The 23,118-nt window shown below is 40.6% G+C and overlaps 2 protein-coding genes across 8 annotated transcripts in view; one reads left to right on the top strand and one right to left on the bottom strand.

The window, feature by feature from the left end:
- Positions 1-7,574, top strand: part of PDE7A (phosphodiesterase 7A) — a 139,674-nt gene extending 132,100 nt beyond the window's left edge. For 4 of the 5 annotated variants that reach the window (XM_039524991.1, XM_039524994.1, XM_039524993.1 and 1 more), the window contains 4 exons: positions 518-662; positions 2,788-2,884; positions 5,333-5,413; positions 7,080-7,574. In XM_039524991.1, the coding sequence (XP_039380925.1) occupies positions 518-662; positions 2,788-2,884; positions 5,333-5,413; positions 7,080-7,291 (535 nt within the window). In that variant the 3' untranslated portion in view covers positions 7,292-7,574. The remainder of the gene's footprint in view (positions 1-517; positions 663-2,787; positions 2,885-5,332; positions 5,414-7,079) is intronic. The other variant, XM_039524992.1, reaches the window with a different exon arrangement.
- A 6,714-nt stretch (positions 7,575-14,288) lies between these two features.
- Positions 14,289-23,118, bottom strand: part of MTFR1 (mitochondrial fission regulator 1) — a 32,114-nt gene continuing 23,284 nt past the window's right edge. For 2 of the 3 annotated variants that reach the window (XM_039526521.1, XM_039526520.1), the window contains 4 exons: positions 22,190-22,431; positions 18,630-18,882; positions 18,273-18,441; positions 14,289-16,158 (listed from right to left, as the gene is read on the bottom strand). In XM_039526521.1, the coding sequence (XP_039382455.1) occupies positions 16,099-16,158; positions 18,273-18,441; positions 18,630-18,882; positions 22,190-22,431 (724 nt within the window). In that variant the 3' untranslated portion in view covers positions 14,289-16,098. The remainder of the gene's footprint in view (positions 16,159-18,272; positions 18,442-18,629; positions 18,883-22,189; positions 22,432-23,118) is intronic. The other variant, XM_039526522.1, reaches the window with a different exon arrangement.

Genomic DNA, 23,118 nt, shown 5'->3' with positions numbered 1-23,118 from the left:
GCTGAACAGTCAGATCATTTTAAGATTTAATGGGTGCTATGAGCCTTGCAGGAACAGTTAATTATTGCTTGGAAACTAGTATTTGTTGTGAACACTGAGTGATGGAAGTGTATTCATTATACAAACATTTGATTAGATTGAAAGAAAATATTGACTGACTAGTAAGAGATAATTTATTCTGTGACTTAAACAGTAACTCATGTTCTGTATTTTAAATTTTCAGCTCTTTTCATCTTCTTTAACAATAGCTAGAATAATTTAGCTTAAAAATATTTGCAGTAAGTTTCTCTCTTCCTGAGAGCTACCTGGGAAATGTCAGAGTATTTTTATAAATATTGTAGTTTTTAAAAATTTTATATAAACATTTGAAAGTGCTGCACTTACAGCCATCATGGCTTACAGTTTATGTATACATTCATATACAGTTGCTACATTCAACTTAAATGTGTCAATATGATGCTCTAATTTTTTTCCTCATATTTTCGTGCCTTTGGGTGTTTTCTATCACTAATTTCAGGAAGCTGATGGAAAGCCAGATAGGTGCTCTGATTCTTGCCACAGACATAAGTCGGCAAAATGAATACCTATCCATGTTTAGAACCCATTTGGACAGAGGAGACCTATGTTTAGAGGAGGCAGGCCATCGCCACTTCATTTTACAGGTGACTGGTTTGAAAGTTTCATACTATTTCAGAAGTAAATTGCTTCAAATATCATACTTTTTTTTTCCTCCCAGGAAAATGGTCTTCAGCTGCCATGGGTGACCAGTGAAGAGAGGATGTTTTATTCTTTAGTTGTGCTTAGTGTGCGCAAGGCCTGCTTACACAATGAGATGGAGTACCAGCAAGTCCTGCTGAGGCTCCAGAAGATCCTCACTCTGTAGAGGGCAAAACCAACCCTTTCTGTCTGCACATGTTAGAGAGGAGCTTTCTCAATGAAGCAGAGGAAGGAGCAGATGAGTCAGAAGCAGAGGAGGGGGAATTAGAAATGGAGGTTAAGGTTTTCAGTCTGTCACTGATCCCAGCAGTCAGAAACTGGGTTAACAAATCTTTCATTGAGGTGCAAGGTTTTTGCTCCTCCCTCTAAAGAAAATCCCTAAGAGACTGGTTAAGACTGTTTTAGAGTTAACTTTGGGTCCCTTGGGCAATACTGTGGGGTACTGCTGTATTGTTATGAAGCCTTTGTTTGTGCTGGCAGATACCTCTTGATAGGGAGGTATACAGAAGGCTAAAACACTTCCTTTGAGAAAGAGGAACATTAAACTGGAGGGAGGACCCTCTTAAAGAGTGCAGAAATCCTGTGATTTCAGATTGGTCATCCTGTCTACAAAAGTCAATGAATAGTAAGAACCCAGGGTTTTGACCTGTCCTGACCAAGCCATAAACAACAAATTTTCAGTTAAGTGGGGACTTATATTTTGTTTTTCAAAAATAAGTAATGCAAGGAAGTAAACTGAATTATACTAACTCAATCCTACTAGGATCTCTGGCGTTGAAACTATGCTATCAGTTAATTCTTTAAAATGTCTTATTGCAGTTATAAAATGGGGAGCGGAGATGTTAAATGGCTTTAAGATAGTGTTTTCCTAACCGCTAACTTAATTTTTGGTTAGATTTAATTAAAATAAATACTGTTTGTAATTTTATTTCATATATAAATGTCTTTATATTGATTGCTCTGCATACGGTGCCCTTGAGAGGTACTTTGTATTTAACTCTCATTCACTTTGTTCAGGATAGAAGTCTGTTTGCCTTCAGTTTTACTTAGGTGTGTTCATGACCTCTTATAATTCTCCAAATAGCATTCTGTTAGTGTACTATGGGTAAGGCTAAGATTTTGTCACTGATATTTTTAGTAAGAGTCACAGACAGATCACGGGCAAAACAGAAAAAGTCACAGAAGCCATAACCTGTCCCTAACTTTTACTAAAAATATACCTGACAAAATGGGGATCTGGGAATCTCCACCCTACTTCAAGTGGGGCAGCTGCAAGGACTAGAGCTGCCTGTAGCAGCTGGGGGCTGTGAGGTACCCGCCACCTGCAGCTCTGGGCATCCCTCGCTGCCCGCCAGGGCTGGGAGCTTGGGGATTCCCTGCCACCCACGGGAACCAGGAGCTTGGGTTCCTCCGGAGCAGCCCAGAGATGCCTGCCACCCCCAGCGGCCGGGAGCTCGGGGGTTTCCCCCGCTGCTGCCCACTGGGAGCTCAGGGTTCCCCCGCAGTGCCGCCCTGGGCATCAGGGAGCTGGAGGTTCCCCCACCACTACCTACTGGGAGATGGGGGTTCTCCCACCACCTGCCAGGAGTTGGGGGGGGGTCCCCCACCGCCACCAGTGGCAGAGAGCTCAGGGGTTTCCCCGGTGGCTACAGGGAGCTCGGGGGATTCCCCGCTGCCCCTGGCGGCAGGGAGCTGCGGGGGTCTCCCTGCTGGCAGGGAGCTGCAGGGGCCACCATAGGTGGCAGGGGTACCCCACAGCTTCCTGCCCCAGTGGGTGGCAGGTGACCTTGCAGCTCTCGACCATCGCAGTCTGAAGTCACGGAGGACACTGGAATTCACGGATTCCGTGACTTCTGCGACCTCCGTGACTAAATTGCAGCCTTAACTATGGTATATAGTTTTAGAGTGAAATGCAAGTGGTTGGGTTTGTTACCCTGATTAGAAAAATGCATGAGACGTTATGGAATACAGTAGTAGCTACTCTAGAAATTATGCTGCTTTTTTGTATTCATATTTTTACATGTAGAAAAAAATTGAAAGTAGTGTAACCCTGTATATGTAATTCACTAGATGGCTTTGAAGTGTGCTGATATTTGTAATCCATGCCGGACCTGGGAACTAAGCAAGCAGTGGAGTGAAAAAGTAACAGAGGAATTCTTCCATCAAGGCAAGTAAAAGAATAGAAATAGTCTAATCTCATACCAATGAATGTGTAAATGTATCATAAGATGAATATCTGAGAGTCATAGTGACTTTGTGAGATGAAGGGCTATAAGTTTAGGACTAAAGGAGGGTTAAAATAATCCTTTTCTTCTGTTGGCTACATTCTTGTAAGAGGCTGCTGCTTCTACTAACAGCTGATAAAGAATCTGCTTTAACTCAATACACCCAAAAGTTTCAGATTCTAGTTGAAATGTATTCCTCACTATTAAAGATACTTTAAATGAAGGATATATATATAGGGCTGTCAAGCGATTAAAAAAATTAATCGTGATTAATCGCATGATTAATCACGTTAATAATGAAATACCATTTATATAAATATTTTTGGATGTTTTCCACATTTTCAAATATATTGATACCAATTACAACACAGAATATAAAGTGTACAGTGCTCACTTTATATTTATTTTTAAATATAAATATTTGCCCTGTAAAAATAAAAGAAATAGTATTTTTAATTCACTTAATACAAGTACTGTTGTGCAATTTCTTTATCATGAAAGTTGAACTTACAAATATAGAATTATGTACAAAACATAAATGCATTCAAAAATAAAACAATATAAAACTTTCGAGCCTACAAGTCGACTCAGTCCTACTTCTTGTTCAGCCAGTTGCCCACTCCTTGTTTACGATGTCACCTGAAAATGAGAACAGGCATTCTCATGGCACTGTTGTAGCTGGCATTGCAAGATATTTACGTGCCAAATGCGCTAAAGATTCATATGTCCCTTCATGCTTCAGCCACCATTCCAGAGGACCTGTGTCCATGCTGATGACTGGTTTTGTTCGATAACAGTCCAAAGCAGAGCAGACTGACATGTTCATTTTCATCATCTGAGTCAGATGCCACCAGCAGAAGGTTGATTTTATTTTTTGGTGGTTCTGGTTCTATGGTTTCTGCATCAAAGTGTTGCTCTTTTAAGACTTCGAAAGCATGCTGTATACCCTATCCCTCTCAGATTTTGGAAGGCACTTCAGATTCTTAAACTTTGGGTCGAGTGCTGTAGCTATCTTTAGAAATCTCATATTGGAACCTTCTTCGTGTTTTGTCAAATCTGCAGTGAAAGTGTTCTTAAAACAAACAACATGTGCTGGATCATCATCTGAGACTGCTATAACATGAAATATATGGCAGATTGTGGTTAAAATATAGAGCAGTAGACATACAATTCTCCCCCCAAGGAGTTCAGTCACAAATTTAATTAAGGCATTATTTTCTTAACAAACATCATCAGCATGGAAACATGTCCTCTGGAATGGTGGCCAAAGCATGAAGGGGCATATGAATATTTAGCATATCTGGCACATAAATACCTTGCAATGCCGGCTACAAAAGTGCCATGCGAACATCTGTTCTCACTTTCAGGTGACATTGTAAATAAGAAGCAGGCATTATATCCCATAAATGTAAACAAATGTGTTTGTCTTAGCGATTGGCTGAACAAGAAGTAGGACTGAGTGGACTTGTAGGCTCTAAAGCAGGGGTCAGCAACCTTTCAGAAGTGGTGTGCCGAGTCTTCATTTATTCACTCTGATTTAAGGTTTCCTGTGCCAGTAATACATTTTAACGTTTGTAGAAGGTCTCTCTCTATAATATATAACTAAACTATTGTTGTATGTAAGGTAAATAAGTTTTTTAAAATGTTTAAGAAGCTTCATTTAAAATTAAATTAAAATGCAGAGCCCCCCAGACCGGTGGCCAGGACTCAGGCAGTGTGAGTGCCACTGAAAATCAGCTCGCGTGCTGCCTTTGGCACACGTGCTGTAGGTAGCCTTCTCCTGCTCTAAAGTTTTGCATCGTTTTGTTTTTGTGTGCAGTAATGTAACAAAAAAAAATCTACATTTGTAAGTTGTACTTTCATGATAAAGAGATTGCACTTACAGTACCTGTATGAGGTGAATTGAAAAATAAACAAAATAAATTGTATCATTTTACAGTGCAAATATTTGTAATAAAAATAATATAAAGTGAGTACTGTACACTTTGATTTCAATTACAATACAGCATACCATCTATTTGAAAATGTAGAAAAACATCCAAAATATTTAATAAATTTAGTATTCAATTGTTTAACAATGCAATTAAAACTGCAATTAATCATGATTAATTTTTTTAATCGCGATTAAATTTTTTAGTTAATTGTGAGAGTTAACTGCGATTAATCGACAGCCCTAATATTTATATCTGCTCTTATATTGGGTTATATTTTTGCAGAATGCATTTTAAAAGTAAAGATTCAGTTGTAATACATAGAAACTGTTCTCTCAAGGTGACTTGCCTTCCTTGAATGGTTGACTGAGACAGATTTGGTTGTGTATATCATGAATTAACAATTCCAGAATGCTTACAGTTAAAAATTACTTTTCTAAGTAATTGTTCTCTCTTCAGGAGATGTTGAAAAAAAATATCACTTGGGTGTGAGTCCGCTGTGTGATCGACAGTCAGAAACCATGGCCAACATCCAGATTGGTAACTACAAATATATGTATATGAACAGTTTAAAATCTTTCAGTGGTTCCCTTTAATGACAATTTTTAGAGGAAGGAAAGCTGTCTTTGCCTGTAAATCTTAGAAGTTTCACTTCATTTGTCTTCTTTTTTGTGTTCATATGGCAATGCTCCTTCACCACGAGCAATTTTTTTCTTTGCTTTAAAATTTCTCCTTTGAATTTAGTACTCGTGAAAGGTGCTCGATTGATAGTCCTGGAGACTGAAGTCCTGTATCCATAGAGCAGGTACAGCATGGGCAGCCGCAATGCAGCCTTTCCCATACTACTTCTCCAATGTGCCTTAATCCTAACCTGGAATGACAAACTCCAGAGTTAGAGGACATTTCATTCATTTCATTCAGTCCTTGGTGCCTCTAGTGAAGCTGCCAGTTGACTTAGTCTTTTGGAATTTGGACACCTATTCACTGGGAACTGGTTTAAAGATAGTCTTAAAGAATAGACATTTCATGTAGGCCAATGGACAGCTGTTAGATTATTTTTGATCACTTCCAACCTGGGCTAGATTTATACCAGGGACAGAAGTGAAAGGATTTTCCCATTAATAAACATTGACTTTTTTCAGAAAAAGTTTTCTTTTCATATAGATTGAATGGGATTGAATGAAAAATTTATGTTCTACTATATTAAGCAGATTAATAAATTTTAACCCCAGACATAATTTGATTTTTTTTATTTCATATAAAATTGAAAATGTAAAAAAAATTGTGACTTTGGTTCTCACAAATTATAGTAAATTACATCAGTTATAACCAGTCAGATTGCTGACTAGCTGACCATAATTTTGATTTTTTTTAAAATAAACTTTTTTTTTTAAATAACGCAAAAGTATAGTTCTGGCAACCTTATCTTTAAATTTTTGTTTGCGTATAGAGAGACAGTTTTTTAAAGGTATTTAGGCATCTCACAGCCATTGAAATCAATGGGAGTTAGGCACCTGAATACCTTTAAAAATCTTAAACATAGACAAAATACTGTTGTATGTGTATATATATATATATATATAGGGCAGTCACTCTTATTTCAAGCTCTTATTTGCTGCACAACACTGGGAGCCCTTTAATTTGTGGAGGCCATTAGTGATTGTTGCCTTGAATGAGACACAAGTTTGCCTGGTTATACTTCAATACACTTAACTGGTTTAGTGATGCCGAGGGAATTTGAATGTGTATTTCCTTTGTAACACAATTCAGCTTGTTTGTGGGATAATTTATTATATATGAGTTTGTGTCTGTTAGACTTTCAGGCTTTTTAGTCTAGTTTATGTGGCTTAATTCAAATCTGATGATTGGTTTCCTCCTTTTTCTCCTCTCCAATAGTTTTTTTTTCCCTTTATTTCTCCACTGCCCCAAAAGGGAACAAATGAGATTCATCGGCTACTTCTTAATACGATGTTATGCTATTCTTTTGACTGTCAAACCTGTAACATTTCTATAGATTACACTTCTATATTTTAATCAAGTGCCATAGTGTTAGAAATATTGAAAGATGACCATTTTTACATATAAGTTGGAGAAGAGTTGCTAATGCATTGTTAATCTTTTATAGCACTTCCTAAACCCTTTAAAACCTTTACCTTAAAAATGCATATTCTTTCCTGTTTTTAATCTAAAGCTTTCTTCTTTAAAGGTTTTATGACCTACTTAGTGGAGCCATTATTTTCAGAGTGGGCCCGGTTTTCAAATACCAGGTTATCACAGACAATGCTTGGTCATCTGGGACTGAATAAAGCTAGTTGGAAGGGACTGCAAAGAGAACAGTCGAGCAGTGGTGATGATACTGATCCTGCATTTGAGGAAATGGACTCAGACGTATTACCTCAGGAAACTCGATTGTCCTGACCCCAGAATCTGCATGACAAAATTGCCTCTTATGTAGGTATCTGCACAATGGGGTTTGAGGAAAAACTTATGACTGCTCAAGGTTCAGTGTAAATGATGCCAGCATTATTTATTTCCAAGTTTTCCTTTACAGATCACTTGAACCCAATTTTTATTTACAAGATTGGAACATAGAGCAATATGCATATGCCTCAGTTGGCTTTTGTTTGGAACCTTGAATATGCAAAGCACAGCAGTGACTGAATCTTGAAGGAACAATACAAGGTGCCACGTGGGTTTTTTTAAAAAAAAGTTTGAAATAAGGTCTTCAGAACTAAGACTTGAGATGAACTATTCCATTTTCTTGGGATTTAGCAAGTCTTACATAAACATGTTCAAAGCATACCTTCCACTCAGTCCTTGTTTAAAATATGGAAATGTGAAGTGCCCATCCTCTGCTGCCTCTGGCAAGACTTGATGTTTACAAATGTACTCTGAAACTATTGGTTCTAGACTTATCTTTATGCATGGCTGTGAAAGAACCACTAACTTTGGGTTTTCTTTTAGCAAAAGAAAAGATAAGGTCAAATCTGAAACTGCCGCTTTTTTTCCTTTGGATGCCAGAAAAGACTCCATTTGTCATTATTTTGTTTGTGCACTGGGAACTGAGCTTTCATCATAGAGCACAGCCAAGCTTTACTCCAGTGCTGTATGGGAATGCAGTTTTTGAAAATGCTTCTGAATTTGCAGAGTGGGGGGTGGGTGGGGGGAACATTGTCCCTAACTGTGTTGCAATTCTGCAGTGAAAATGTTGCATGTTGTTTTCACTATTGTACATTTGAACTGCATATGCAAGAAAAAGGTAGAATGTCTATAAACACCATATTCAACTCAGGGTATTTGCCAATCTGAAATAAAGTGGGATGGGAACTGTGTCCTTCCGAACAAGGGTACAAATGCCCCTTTCGCTGCAGTGTGTATGTACGTGTGGGTGTGAGAATGTTTGGGGTTATGTGGGGAGGGAGTGGGAAGGGTTTCAACTGCAACATTTTTTATTTATTCTTTTAGAATGTGACAGTGTAATGAACAGCCACATTGGGGGGAACTGTAACAAACTGCTACAGATGCCTTAAACTATGCACAAAGCTAAGTGACCAAATTTGTTTTTGATTGAAAAAAGTGCATTGTTTACTGATTCCTCCCTCTACTGAAACATTACCCGTTTATGGGTTTTTGATGTGAAAAGGAGAAATGTTTTTAAGGACAAAATTTAAGGACTAATTTTAAACTTCAAACATTCCATTTTTGTAATTTGTTTTACGTACAGTAAGCACAACTGTTATAGAGTTTAAGAGAAACCGGTGCTTTCTTTTAGTTCATTTGTATTTCCTGTGTTATTTCTGTAAAAGACTGTTTATTAATTCTGTTTACAGTTTGTTGCAACAGCCATTTTTGGGAGAGAGCTTCAGTGTAAAGCCACTTGTAAAGGCTTTACCATACTCATTTTAATATGTGCTTGTTGCTCTTAACTTTTGATGAATAAAAAATAACTTTTCACATTATGCTCTTGCACATTTAAGTTATATAACTGAGTCTATTATTATGGGGAAGTAGTTAAGCTTGCAATTAACTTCCATTATAAAACCTTATGTTAACCCCATTATATGTATTTGTCCTGCAAATTATCAAATTACTCACTTCTGCAACTTTTGCCTGCAGTTAGAATTAGAGCTCACTTAAAAATTATCCTGACTTGTGTGTTTGTCTCCCTCTAGGTTAAAAGTGGCTTGTTAGCCCTTCAAATTCTCCACATTTTGTTAAATTTCCCTAAAATCACTGTCCATTTGTATCATCCACTAAGGTATGTGGGACATGCCACTGATGGCTTTTAGCTAAATTGTTAAAGATTGATTTCCTTTTGTCTAAATAACAAACCCACAATAGACCCCACCCCCATCTCTCGCACTCGCACACACACACACATCCACCCCTTGTTAGTGGCACTTTTTTCATTTTCTCCAGTTGTTACTCAAAATGTTGTTGATTTAAAGCAGTCATCACCAACTGGTCAGTCGCGAGCAACTGCTCGATCCTGGAGGATCTCCCAGTCAATCGCGATCTCCAACAGCGCAGTGGGGCAGCCGCTAAGACAGGCTCCCTGCCTGCCCCCAGCCCCACGCCACTCCCAGAAGCAGTAGCTATGGGGAGAGCCACCGCTCCCTCCCTGAGCACAAGTGGCACTTTGTTAATTTCTTGGCGCCTTTTTACTCACCCAGGGAAGCGATTAAAAAAAAAAAAGGTGCCACCTGCTGTGGCGCTTTTATTTTACTCACTTGGCGGCGCTCCGGGTCTTCGGTGGCGGGACCTTCACTCGCTCTGGGTCTTTGGCGGCATTTCGGCAGCGGGACCTTCAGTGCCGCCAAAGACACCTGGAGCTAGTGAAGGGCCCGCTGCCGAAGACCTGGAGCACTGTCAGGTGAGTAAAAGCGCTGCAGCAGGTGGCACCTTTTTTTTTTATTGCTCCCCCTGTTCCCTCCACCTGGCTACGCCACTGATATGGAGCTGTGGCCAATGGGAGCTGCGGGGGCAGTGCTTACAGAGCGGGGCAGTGCGTGAAGCCATGTGCCGCCCACCTCCCACAGGGGCCGCAGGGGCGCATTGGCTCCTTCCAGGAGTGGCGTGGGGCCGGGGTAGGCAGGGAGCCTGCCTTAGCCTTGCTGCGCCGCCAACCGGGAGCTGCTGGAGGTAAGTGCCGCCCAGCAGGAGGCCACATCCCAACCCCCAGCCCTGAGGCCCCTCCCGGAGCCAGCACCCTGCTCAGGCCAGAGCCCCCTCCTGCACCCCAAGCCCCAGCCCTGACCCCCCTCCCAGAGCCGGCACACTCATCCCTCCTGCACCCTGACCCCCCTACCAGAGCCAGCACTCTGTACCCCCTCCTGCACCCCAACACACTGCCCCAGTCCAGAGCCCCGTCCTGCACCCAAACTCCCTCCCAGAGCCCACATCTTGCACCCCAACACTCTGCTCCAACCCAGAGCCCCCCCTGCACCCAAAATCCCTCCGAGCTTGCACCCCACGCCCCCTCCTGCACCCCAACCCCCTGCCCCCTCCCACACTGTGAACCTCTCGGCCCCAGCCCAGAGCCCACACCCCCTCCCAGACCCCTACCCCAGCCCAGTGAGGGTGGGGGAGAGCGAGTGACAGAGAGGGGGGGGGATGGAGTGAGTGGGGCAGGGCTTTGGGGAAGGGGCAGGGTAGATCCTGGGTTGCCCTTAAATTCAAAAAGTGATCTTGGGCATAAAAAGATTGGAGACCACTGATTTACATTTTGTAAACAGGAAGCAAAATAAACTGTGGCTTGTGTTCAACAACAATCCAGATAAGAATTACCGGGAACTTGGAATGTACTTTAGACAGGTTAAAGTTGAGCCATGGAATATAGTTCGGTGGCACATACCAAAATATATCACACCACCTCATTTATGATGTATTTAATAGTTTCTTGTAATCTGAGTAATGTGAAAGACATAATAATGGCTGATTCATCATGTTCCTTTGTGATGTGCTGTCTAAAAACCAGAGATGTTTAAAAAGGATGTTATAATTAGAGCTGTATGGAACCAAGTCTAAGGGAGAAGGGGAGGAGAAAAGAGGCAGTCATTGGTTCAAATTAAGGTTTCCTCAGGCCACTGAAAATCAAATTAAGGTCCCACTGGGTGGCCAGGGGCCATACAGGGGAAACAAGTTGTGAAAGCCCTTGAGGAATTTGGAGCTAGTCTTAGGCTACACTCCTTTCCTTTGCATTTCCTAGTATTTGGCTTAGGCAGCTCCTTGCTCAGCAGGCTAGCTTTTGTGAACCCCATTCTTAGCAGCCCAGCTCTCCCCATGCATTGTGTAAAGAACCTGGGTGCTTAACTCAAGGATGTGAATGGTAAAAGGTGCCAAAAAGGTAAGTAAGTGCTACAGCACTCAGTACCTCAGTTCTCCTTTCTGAATCCCCTGTTCAGTTTTTATCCCAAGACAGTTACTCTCTAATCTCTCCCCCCGTTAAGTTGTTAGTACTGGAACCTACTAAGGGAAGCTTTTTTCCAGCTCTAGGAGTGTAGTCCTTTACCCATTTGCAACTGGAAACAGGCCCAAACAAAACCTTGATTCCAAACTCTCCAACGGGCTAAGCTAATGATTCTCATACTTCATTGACCTGCAACCCCCTTCTGACAACAAAAATTACTACATGACCCTGGGTGTGGTGGGCCCCCAAGCCCTGGCACCCTGAGGGGGGAAGGAGTGGGGCAAAATGCAAGGGGTTCGGCCCTGGGCTGGGGGAGGCACTGTAATCTGAGCCCTGCTGCTGAAGCCTGGACCCCAGCAAGTCTAATGATCATCCCAGCAACCCCATTAAAATGGGGTCACAATCCACTTTGGGGTCTCAACACACAATTTGAGAACTGCTGGGCTAACCCCAAACAGCCGATCCAGTTGCCCCTAAGCTGTGGAAAAATTGCATGTAGCGCTAAATCCAAGCGTTAGATATAAGGCATATCTCTGTATGGTGAGGGCCACAGTGAATTTCCTTAATTTGAACACTCCTACTTAAGAACGCTTGGCTCTGACTCTGTCACGCTTGTATATGTATCACTGTGTGAGGGGGAAGGATGTAAAGCAGGGAATACAAGTCTAGGCTTTGTTAGTTTTGTGTTTGACTCCATGCATTGAACCCATGTGCTCTTTGACCATTGGCAAGTGACTTCCTCTGTTATGCACCTTCCTCAGTTGTAGATGGGTGTGTGAAAAATAGCACCTTATATTTGATTGCAAAGAAACCATGAGTTACAGTTCAGGAGTAGGGGCACCTGTAGCTTCCTTTGAAACCACAAGTCCAGCCTTCCAGGTAGTGAAAGGACAGCTTCCAGTACTTAAAAATTTTAGGCTGGGATTTTCAATGATAGCCCTCAGTTAACTAATCTAAACAAACAAGTTAACTGACTTGTTTGGTGGAAGGGAAGGTTCAGAGTTCAGTTTTGACCCCTAAGCCTTGTCTCTGTGCATTACAAGTGCAAAACATTTAAATGCCCTTTTGTAAACTTTCATTATGTTACTTAGTTACACGTGCTATAGGTTTAACAAATTGTGATTGTCAAATGAGATATTTCAGTTGTAATTTGATTCTCATAGGTTATGAAATTAGTAAGGTGGGAACTGTGTTACAAACCTTAAGATACTGTTTCTATAGGCAGTGCAATATGAAGGTAAATATTAACTAGATTTTGGTGGGTGTGAGGAAGCAAAATACAAGGTTAACAATATGAACTAGCTTCATAATAGGATATAGGCATTACAGTGCCTAACTTGTAGGCACCTAAAAAAACACTGGGCTTCCTAAAGTCTAGGTTAGACACCTGGAAGCCACCACAATAGGCAGCTGCCTGCCTAAACTACTCAATGGGAGATGCTGATTAGAGCTGTGTTTCCTATGCCCTGCCCTGCTCCTAGAGTCAGGCACATTTTTTGGGAGGCTGGGGTGTGGAAATAAGGAAGATTGCTGCCCACCTTCATTTAACCTAGTTGTCAAGAGCTCTCCCCCTGTATGTGCAAGGCCTGGGTATGATTCCTGCCTGCAGAGGGAGAAAAGATCTGAGCAGGGGTCTTTCACCTCTCAGTGCCCTAGCCATTTGAGAATGACCTAGTCTGCAATGGGTCTTCCTCAAATTTCTGGTTGAAGCTGTTCCACTGTGTATAAATACATACTCACTGGAATAGGGGAACTGGCTCCTGGGTCACCCTGGGAGTGTCCTAACCACCAGCTTTACTCATTCTCTTCTCTCTCTGGCCCCATGATTTTATACACCCTAGATAGTTTCAACAGGAGAGCATGAGGAAGACCTACATTACAATAACCCAATCATTTGCATACTTTCTGGAGAGGTTGGAGATAACTGTTCAAATCCTTCTTTTCCCCATAACCCCCTCCTATCAGGTAGAGGGGAAAATTGAGCTACACAGTCCTGCGGGGTGATCTAACTACTAGGCTCACAAGCACATCCTCCCAGAGTTTGAATGGGCCCTGAACTGCTAGGTGGCCTCAGAGCACGCCTTCTGGATTGGGCCCTGCAGATGAATGCTTATCTTCCCTGCTTTGTGGATCATGCCAGGGCATAAGTGTCTGGCTGCCTAGAATGAGGCACCAGTGCACATGCCCAGAGGCAAAAAAAAACTTAAGTGCTTAAGAACTTTTTCAGCAAAAATTTAGGCACTGAGTTTAGGTGCCAAAACACAGGGGTTTTGTGAGTTCTGGGGGCACTTAAGTGCTGGATGGAAGTGGAGATAGAATGATCCATTGAAAGGTACCTTGGATTGTATAGCATTGGCTGGAACTTGCTGACTTGCAAACCTCTACGTGTGTCAAGACAAGAGAAACAGGTTAACCCACCTGAAAGCATGGTACTGATGAGTATGAGGGGTCTGGAAGAAAAGTCTTGTGGAGGAGGGGAAGGAAATGCTAATCAATGTTTTTGAGGAATGGATCGCTGAACTCCTCTACATAACTAAAGAGGAAGGAAGTCTGGAAGAATCCATACTTGGGCACCAAAAGTAAAAATGAAGTATCCTTTGCTCACTTGCTTCCACAACTCCACTGCTTGAACAGAACAAGCACCTGCACTTTAAGTTAAAATACACTGCTTTTCCCTGACTATTTCCACCACGCTGCTGTGCAGGAGTAGCAGTTTACTCCTATGTCACAGGATTAGTGTATGCTATGGAAAAGTGCCATACTGGAGCTGGATACTTTTAAATATCTTAGGAGGATGCAACTAGACTCCCTTCAGATCTCTACCACTTCTGAATTTGTTTTCAACTGACCATTTTCCCCTCAAAGGCAGCCAACTAATGCACAGGTGATCAAGACAGACACTGCCAAAGTAAAGTCAGCATTTTGTTTTTTCTATTTTGTACATCTCAGTATAGCACTAAATACAAATAACTCTTTGGAGACCAAGTAAAGTGACTTTGGAAAAAATATTGTTCAAAATATTTAGAAAAGCAAAGAAAGAGGAATTTTTAGTTAAAACATTTATCCTTTTTTTTTTAAACTTTTAACAGCTTTGTAAATACAGCACTTTCAAGTATTACATCAGAAATAAAGCCCTTGTTGATCATACTATTTAAATCTCAATTTGTTAATACTGACTAGCATGCTTTACACATCATCTTCAATAACTTAGGGTGGATGGAAAATGCTGCACTTTTCCAGTAGTTGAAGAAGAAAAAAAAAAAGTTTCCAGAACAAGCACTTGCATCACAACTCCAGTAGCCAACTGTTCCTTTAGAATGAGATTGCTGACCCACCTTCTCTATTTGTATTTATCCACATTCAAAAGAAACTTGCTGTCAGTTTACTTGATATGTAGCCAAGCTAGTTCTGTTGTGTTCCTGCTTGTTAGTCCTGTGAATGCCAGAATGTTTTCTACCCATTTTTTCCAACACTTGGGAAAACTTTTTGTACACAAATGCAATCCAGACTCATTGTTTCCCCCTGATGATCCACCTTGGTGCCGATCAGGCAAGACAAAGCTGCAATATGAAAAGGTGCCTAGAGGATTTCCCCAGGTGATCCAGTGCTTCCCTGGAGCTAGTGCAGGGATTGTAGTCAGGATATCCCTGGGTGCTGAATTACCACCTTGGGGCCATGGGCAGTTAGCACAAATCAGGGTAGCATTCAGTCTCTTCTGCTTTACGCTGTGGGCTAACCCAGCACAAGACCTCCCCATTATCTGTGTGTCAAGCACTCCCCAGCTGCAACTGAGATCATGGCCTCCGAAAGCAGTAAGATTTTACTGACAAACCCTACAGTTCATTTATAAGCACTCCATTTCTTCTCATCTCTACTACTGTAACTTCCCAGACTTCCACATTTGCTCACTCAGACACATACCCTGACATTCTGTCTGAAGTATTTTAATCTACACTGCTACTCTACCCTATTTCACACACACACACAGGTCTACCTTTTGACAGAGAACTGAACCTGAAGCTAGCTGTGGCCAGTTGCTCAAGATGATCAAGTTCACCTTTAAGGCGCTATATATATTGGGGGGCGGGGGGAGGGAATGGAACATTCTGCATTGAGAGAAGGGCAGTCTCATTTGAGAAATCTTGCTATTTTTGAAATGCTCTATTCCATACCACTCAGCTTTGTAACAAGTAAAATCAATGAAGCTTATTAGAGATTACCTGTTTCTCCGTCGTTATTAACTAAACCTACCCTTGCATGAGCTGTTTATGCTTTTCAGGCTAAAACCAGCAAAAGCTGGGTTAAACTAATGAGATCTCATTTGGAACAGAAGTTGCTAGTCTCAAACTAAATCCTGCAGTGCAAGAAACTTGTTACATCAGGTATTACATGAGAGGTAAAGTGACTGACAGTAACTTGACAGTACTTCATTCCCATTATTATCATTTACACAAACTGTCTGAAGACTGTCAGTCATGCATATAAAAACATTTGTACAGAGAAATTAGTGTTAAAATAAAACCACCACAGAAAAAAGTCTTAGTATTTGAGGTATTGAAAGCTAGATTTTAAAGTTTATAGGTTTAAAAACTTGTACTGTCTCTCAACTCAACCTCCTTGTTAAAAGTCACATAAGGACAAGTACCTCTAGAATTCAACATGTAAAACAAAGGCACTATGTTTTTAATAATTTTAGGTCAGTATTTTTTTTTGGTTTGTTTTGTAGGAGGGCACTAAATACCAAGAGACACTTACTACATAACATTGATTTCTAATAAAAGTAGCTGAATAGTCTCTTGTAGTGATATAAAAGTAGTTAAGATTTTTCAATTAAAGTCTTCATTTTTCCTGTAGGCTTCAGCATGTGTGGTCCAAACTGAAAAGGAAAAACATGTATGTTACAATATGTACAGATCCTGGAAATTGTAGCATCATTTTATAATCCAAATTCATAAGTGCTCTGGGAACTCAAGCAGAGGCCACCCATCATTTGTCTGCTTTCCCTTGCTGCCATGGATGCAAATGTGATTTGCTTTAGATGAATCTTACCCACAAAGTAACTAGAAATTTTCTCACAGGGGAAACTCCTATCAGGAACCAAGTGAAGTTACTCAGATTAACCAGATGACTCCGCTCCCAGAACAAGTCTGCTGACTGAGACTTTTCCTGCACCACAGAATCCACAAAGGCACTCTTGCCATCAGTGCTAACAATCTCATCTGTTACAAGTCCTCTGTAAATCACATATAATGAAATGTGAGGACCAGACTTGGGGGTGGGGAAAGGCGGCCTATGGTTAAAAATGTTATTAGACCAGAACTAGTGTTTGTCACCACCACAATATTCGGTTTCAGAGTAGCAGCCGTGTTAGTCTGTATCTGCAAAAAGAACAGGAGTACTTGTGGCACCTTAAAGACTAACAAATTTATTTTAGCATGAGCTTTCGTGAGCTGCAGCTCAATATTCTCTGTCAAAGGCTTCCAGCAACTCTCTGGTTCCATTAGCCTCTGACGTATACTATCCAATCAAGTCCCTTACCCCAACAAAAGATGGACCACAATCTCCAAGTGGAAGTACTAACGAACATTCCATGCCACAAGCCAAATATTAACTCATGATTTTCTCTCAAGTCTTGTGAGATTTATTCTCTTAAAAGGCCCAGCTCCTGGAGGCAAGTAATCAAGTAAGAATCTCAGCCCTTGTTACAAAAAAATATAGCCCTCAAGGTTGTGGAAAAGAGCCTGCAAATGTTACCTGAATGCACCCCAAAAACTCAAGCCAGAAAACAAAAAATCCCAACCTTTATTATTTTAAGTCACCTGATTTTTGAATGCTTATGGTTGGTAATCTAGTTCTTCCCCAATCAGACCCAGAACACAACCAGCTGTATGAGTAAGGTTATTATGCTTTCTACCTCTTTTGCTATTTCTTTTCATTTGTGTTTTCCAAGCTGAGTGAGGTGCAAGAGATTAATCTGATCATTTATTTGTTCTTTTCTGGCCCACAATGCTCAGTGACTGTTTACCAGACTGCAGGCAACGTTTACTGCCCAGCAAAACTGGATTTCACGGGAATAAAAAAGGGGAAACATGAAAGGATTCCTATTCTAAGTTTTGTAACTAGAAATGCTGATAGATGCATTGCATGCACTACTTGAAACTTATCATGGGAGAAAAACTCTTTTACTTCAATCATTTTTAAACACAACTCATTGAGTTTTCCCAGCACCATGTTGAATTTATTTATTTTTAAAATGGAACCCGGTTGCCTTTTAAAGTCTTAGTGATGCAATAAAACCTCGCTAGTCTGCTCATGATTTACCCGGTCAGCAGAAGCCCTAGATAAACTTGCCCCCTGCAGTGCTTTGAATGACAACAGTCTCTCCATTCCCCAGCACTGCTGATGAACAGGTCAAGCTTTCTGGATTCTCATTAAATTGTCTACCTATTCCCAATAGGCACGTGCAGTATTGCCAACACTAAGCATTCAAAAATCACGAGTCAGGCCTCAAAGTCATTTAACACACACAAATAGAAAAGTATGCGTTTGATGAAGTGGGTATTCACCCACGAAAGCTTATGCTCCAATACATCTGTTAGTCTTTAAGGTGCCACAGGACTCATTGTTGCTGCTTGCTACAAAGAGAAAAAGCACACAAACGTTTCAGGTTGCCTTATGGTTGGTATTTTATGGATTCTGTCTACAACTATGAGGGCTCAAGACTTTCATTAAAAAAAAAAAGTGATTCTCATATAAAGTCCTAGCTCCTGGATACACAAATACTCTGAGATTTATAATACAAAAGAATGAGAATCGGCTACATTGCCCATGTCTATGTTGCAATTTGTGGCACACCTGTGAATGCTTATTGGGGTTTTGTGGAGATGGAGATGGTTTGACAGCCATCTAAGGTTTTTGAAGAGAAATTTACACTGGCCTCAATGTATGTAGGACTGAACCCTATGATGTGTCAAGAATTTCAATACTCACCAGCATCATTTCAGATGTTACCTTTGTTTCAGGCTCTGGAATCTGTTTTTCAGTTTCACTTTGGTTATCACTTCTGTATCGATAAGCAAATTTCTTTTTGAGAGCTTCAGCTATTAGTGCTACAGGATCAGTTGGGTCAGGAGATTTGCATTTTGTGCCTTCTGCTGGTCTGCAAAGGGAAATTAACAGTCACACAGCAAGTCTTTAGAATGAAGTTAGAGCATCTTTGCATTCCTGTGTTGCCTTTCAAATGCTAGATCAGCAACGGTCCAAAATTCAAATGTTTCTCCATGAAAACAACTGAGTAAGGCTTTACAGTTTGCATTAATCAAATTACACAAGTTATTCTGTACTCACCTTTTCACTGCGCGCAGTTTGACACTGTTCATGTCTTTGAGGATCTCTAGCATGTTGGGTATTTCAGGCTTCTTTGGACCAGTATCTATCAAAGTCTGTTCGGCGTTTATTTTCTTGCCTTTCCGCTCTTTAATGAGATCAATAGCAGACATACTCCGATGTACCCCAGAAGGTGGAAGAGGCGGTGGAGGAGGAGGTGGTGGTGGCGGCGGCGGCACTGGTGCAGGAGCTGATGCAGTAGAACTTAATCCAGCTAAAACATACCAACACATTCATTCCCAGTAAGAACTAAATGCCCTTTTAAAGAAAGCTTGATACATCAAGTGTTCTGAAAAGGAACAGATTTACTGCATATCAATTTATTTTGTCCTGAAAAGGTTCTTGTCACAAGACTACTGGCCTGGTTTAAGTCCTAAACCACCTAAAAATGACAGCACTAAAACCACCTCAGCTAATTACTGTTCCAAAAGGATGTTCAGTTCCCAGTTCAGATACTAACAGCAGATGTACATCCATGGCAAACCTACAAAACTTGTTCAACACCAGGACCTGTTTCCACCAATTCTGCCTCCTTTTGGGGTCTATCAGTATTTCGAGATGCCTTTCAAACTATCTCCAAGCAAAGTTACATTCTTAAGGCAGCCACTGTGCCTGGAAGAAATCACTGTTTAGAAATAATTACACACATTAATACCAGTTTGGCCAGACAACAGCAATGAATGCATCCCAAGTAAAAATTCCAATTATTCTTGTCATTTGTCAAGACGAGATTCTAAATGAAATTGCTTATTGACTGTAATCACAACCCCTATATAAGCAGTAGTTATTCGCGCTAATTATTTTCAGAAATGAAGGACTTCTCATGTGAGATTCTTAAACTTGAATGGCAGAGTTCAAAAAGTGTGTGAATCCCAGTTAAAAAATCTTCACCTTGTTTCTGTTACTGCCCATGTTTTTCTTTAAAGCCTTCCTAAGCCTCAAGAGCAGAATCTGGCAACTGTCTGAACCAATTAGTTTGTAACAAAAATCTTAACGCTTCTTGCACCACTTCAGGTGAATATTAAGTCAGTATTACAGGAGTCACCAATATTACACTGGTCCTGGCAGAGAGAACTTCACAAATATTTTGTTTCTAAAAGACGACTATGGAATTGAAGTCACTGACTCTGCTCATGCAAATTGGGACCTTATTTTTATTTAACAAAAATCTTCACCCACCCTTAATCTTAAAAGTGAACCAAACCAACTATCTGGGACAGACAGATGTATAATGTTGACATATTTAAAGCAGTTACCATATTCTACCAGAAGAGGGAGGTAAAGGAAAACGCTATTTAAACTGAAATCTAGATTGAAAGCCTTCTAATGAACAGAAGGAAAAATCACACCTAGAAAAAATATTAATCAAGGACATTTGCTATTTAGGTCATTATTAGCATTTTAGCAATTTGGTATGTTTAGAAGTGTGTTAATTTTAAGCTACTGTTGCTTTCAAAAGGAGGAACGGAACAATTATCTTTCAAACTATTTCAGTGCACTGAGTTAATGGCACATATAGTGGTCACATTATTTCCCTATTCACTCACAGATTTGGATACTGAACTACAACCTCTTCAGGAGAGCCAGCATTCATGATATAATGGTTAAAGCCCAGGAAAGAATCAGTATATCTATTCCCAGCTTTCCCACACACCTGCTAGGTGTGGCCAAGCCACTTAACCTGTCGCAGTTTCTCACTCTTCATTCCTATCCGTAATGGGTACAGAATAGGCCCTACTATCCTTGTGAGCTGCAACAATTCAAGTTTGTAAAGCACGCCAAGGATCTCAGTGGAAGGTGCTATATAATATGAAGTATTGTTGGAGGTCGGAGGGATGCAGACTATAGGGCTGAGGTTAGGACATTCACTATCAGGGGCCCTGTATGATTTTTAGCTTCCATCTGAACAGAAATTGCAACTCAAGAGCCTTCAGACCAACATCTGATCCCAAGAATGGCTCCTATAACAATTCAAGCCTTTCCCCCTGCCCCAAAGCTCTTGTGTGTTATTGCACTGACCGATATGAGCCCATTTTCATGTAAAAGCAGCAAAGAATCCTGTGGCACCTTATAGACTAACAGACGTTTTGCAGCAAGAAGTCTTGCATCCGAAGAAGTGGGTATTCACCCACGAAAGCTCATACTGCAAAATGTCTGTTAGTCTATAAGGTGCCACAGGATTCTTTGCTGCTTTTACAGATCCAGACTAACACGGCTACCCCTCTGATACTTCTCATGTAGAGGATTTAACTTGTGAACTTCTGCTGCAGAGACAAGTGAGTCAATGGTTTCAGAAGCCAATACTAGGAAATAAGCAGCCACTGTAACAAGTTACAACTCTCTGAAGAGTACCAGGTCTGTTATAAGCTCTGAGAAGATATCACAAGTACTGTGCTTATTTATTCTTAGTCATGTAACAAGCATTGAAGTTTGTTAGAGATTTCTGCTGACCTCAAACATTTCTAGCTACATGTCACTGTTTCATAAGCCATTTGAAATATGTATTATATTCCAAAAGCATAATTAGTATTTCAGTGACACTAGACCTCATGACATATCATTACTGATACCTACTGATACTCTGTGGGACTTAAGTATCCTTATAATACTTACAGTTATATTATGCCTTTGGTTTCATTCATCTTTGTGCCAAGCTTTGTTCTAGAAACCCTATTAAATGCTAATTATCTACAGAATTCAGAACTCAAGACACTCTGCACAAACATTTGAAGAAATACAAGAATCTGGAGGTCTTGGTCCCCCTCTACTATTGGAGAAACATCTGTGGAGTCCCTGTTAGTATACTGTACCAACCCACTTGAATGTGTTAAGTGAAAATAACGTGAAGTCGAGGCAGAAGGAGGAGTTAATACTAAACTTGATCTGCAGAAGGTTAGGATAGTGAATAACTGAAGTCTCATCTATTTGATATTTAATAGATAAATTTAGACCCCCAGTCAGGCAGGTTTTCGGGAGTTGCCATCACACCACTACACACTAAGCACATGTCTATCAGCTATGACTCAGTGGTGAAAAACACCATTTGCTGTTTACAACGGAAGTCAGATAACATGACTATGACTCACGGTCAATCCAAGTTTTAGGTTTCCACAGCAATTCACTACTGCATATGAATAAACCCATTCATGTACAGCTGGGCTGGCAAAGGGCACACAGTTTTCCTCTCACAGCTTTCAATTTCCATCCCACAACTCCAGATGGAATTTTTTTTTTTTTTTTTTTTTAAAGAGCCTTTTGCCCATCACCTTCAAGTTTACTTTGCCCTGTAGTTTCACAGTGAGACAGCAGAGATATCCTGGAATCAAGCCTCACCGAGGCTCTGTACAACCACTATAAATGAAATTTGGTGCTAACACTTCTTACAACCCTACAAACTTCACTTTCAATCCTGCAACATCTCACAAAACTGACTTCATTATACCTACACGTCGGTCAATCAGTTTTAAAGGAGCAGATTCCCTTTAGCTAATTTGATATGAAAGTCAGACAGAGTTTAATACCTGCTGGCAGATTTTGCTGTTCTTGCAAGATCACAATTTTGGCTATTTGTGCCCTTAAACTGGCAAGTTCATTTTCTAGAGCACTGATTTTTTGCAGAGCTTCATCATTCTTGGTCACCACAACCTTGGGGGCTGGCTCTTCTTGTAATAGATTTGGTAAGGATACTTGTCTACTTGGTGGTCTTCCAGAGCAATATGGTTCACGTGGAAGAGGTGGAGCCGATTTTGACCAGACTTCTGATCTGTAACAAAGCAACACAATTGTCACACGGGGCTGGTCTGTATTAAGTGCTTCTACCAAGCAGCTAAGAGGAGAGAGCAAAACAGTTAAGTGTAAGCATTGAGCCAAACATTAAGAACTGACCTTAAAACCAAACTACTTACTTTTGGCCTTTTAAGAAGGAACAAAAAAACCCTTAGGTAAACATCTTCTCACCTGCTTCAGAAGTCTGGTATTTTTATCTCCCTCTTCCCACAATGGAATACTTGCAAGTAACATCTGGCAGAATCTGACTCCTAGATCCCTAAAACCTAAAGTTGAAGTGGCATTGGTTTTAAGTGTTAGGGGTTTTTTTTCGGGGGGAGGAAGGAAATGCTGCCTCAGAAACACTGAGAGCCTAGTAGCACTACAGACATTTATTTACTGGTAATTATGATATACAAGTTATATAAGCAACAAAGAGCTTGATATGAACACATGCCACCTTTGGTTTAATAGTATGATTAAGAGAACAAACATTTAAGCTAAGGCAAGATTCAGGCTAGATATCAGGAAGGGCTTATAATCAAAGTACGGTAATTAGTATGTGAATCGGCCTAACAAAATAGTAAATACTACTATTAAAAGGGACACTATCAAGTTAAGTTAGGCCCAAAATTAAGGTTTGGTAAAAGTAAACTTTTATTAATAAACCAAATAAGACCTGTTT

Source organism: Mauremys reevesii, linkage group 2, assembly GCF_016161935.1.
Source record: "Mauremys reevesii isolate NIE-2019 linkage group 2, ASM1616193v1, whole genome shotgun sequence".
Classification (NCBI taxonomy): Eukaryota; Metazoa; Chordata; order Testudines; family Geoemydidae; genus Mauremys; species Mauremys reevesii.
This window is presented reverse-complemented; position numbering and strand designations above follow the sequence as displayed.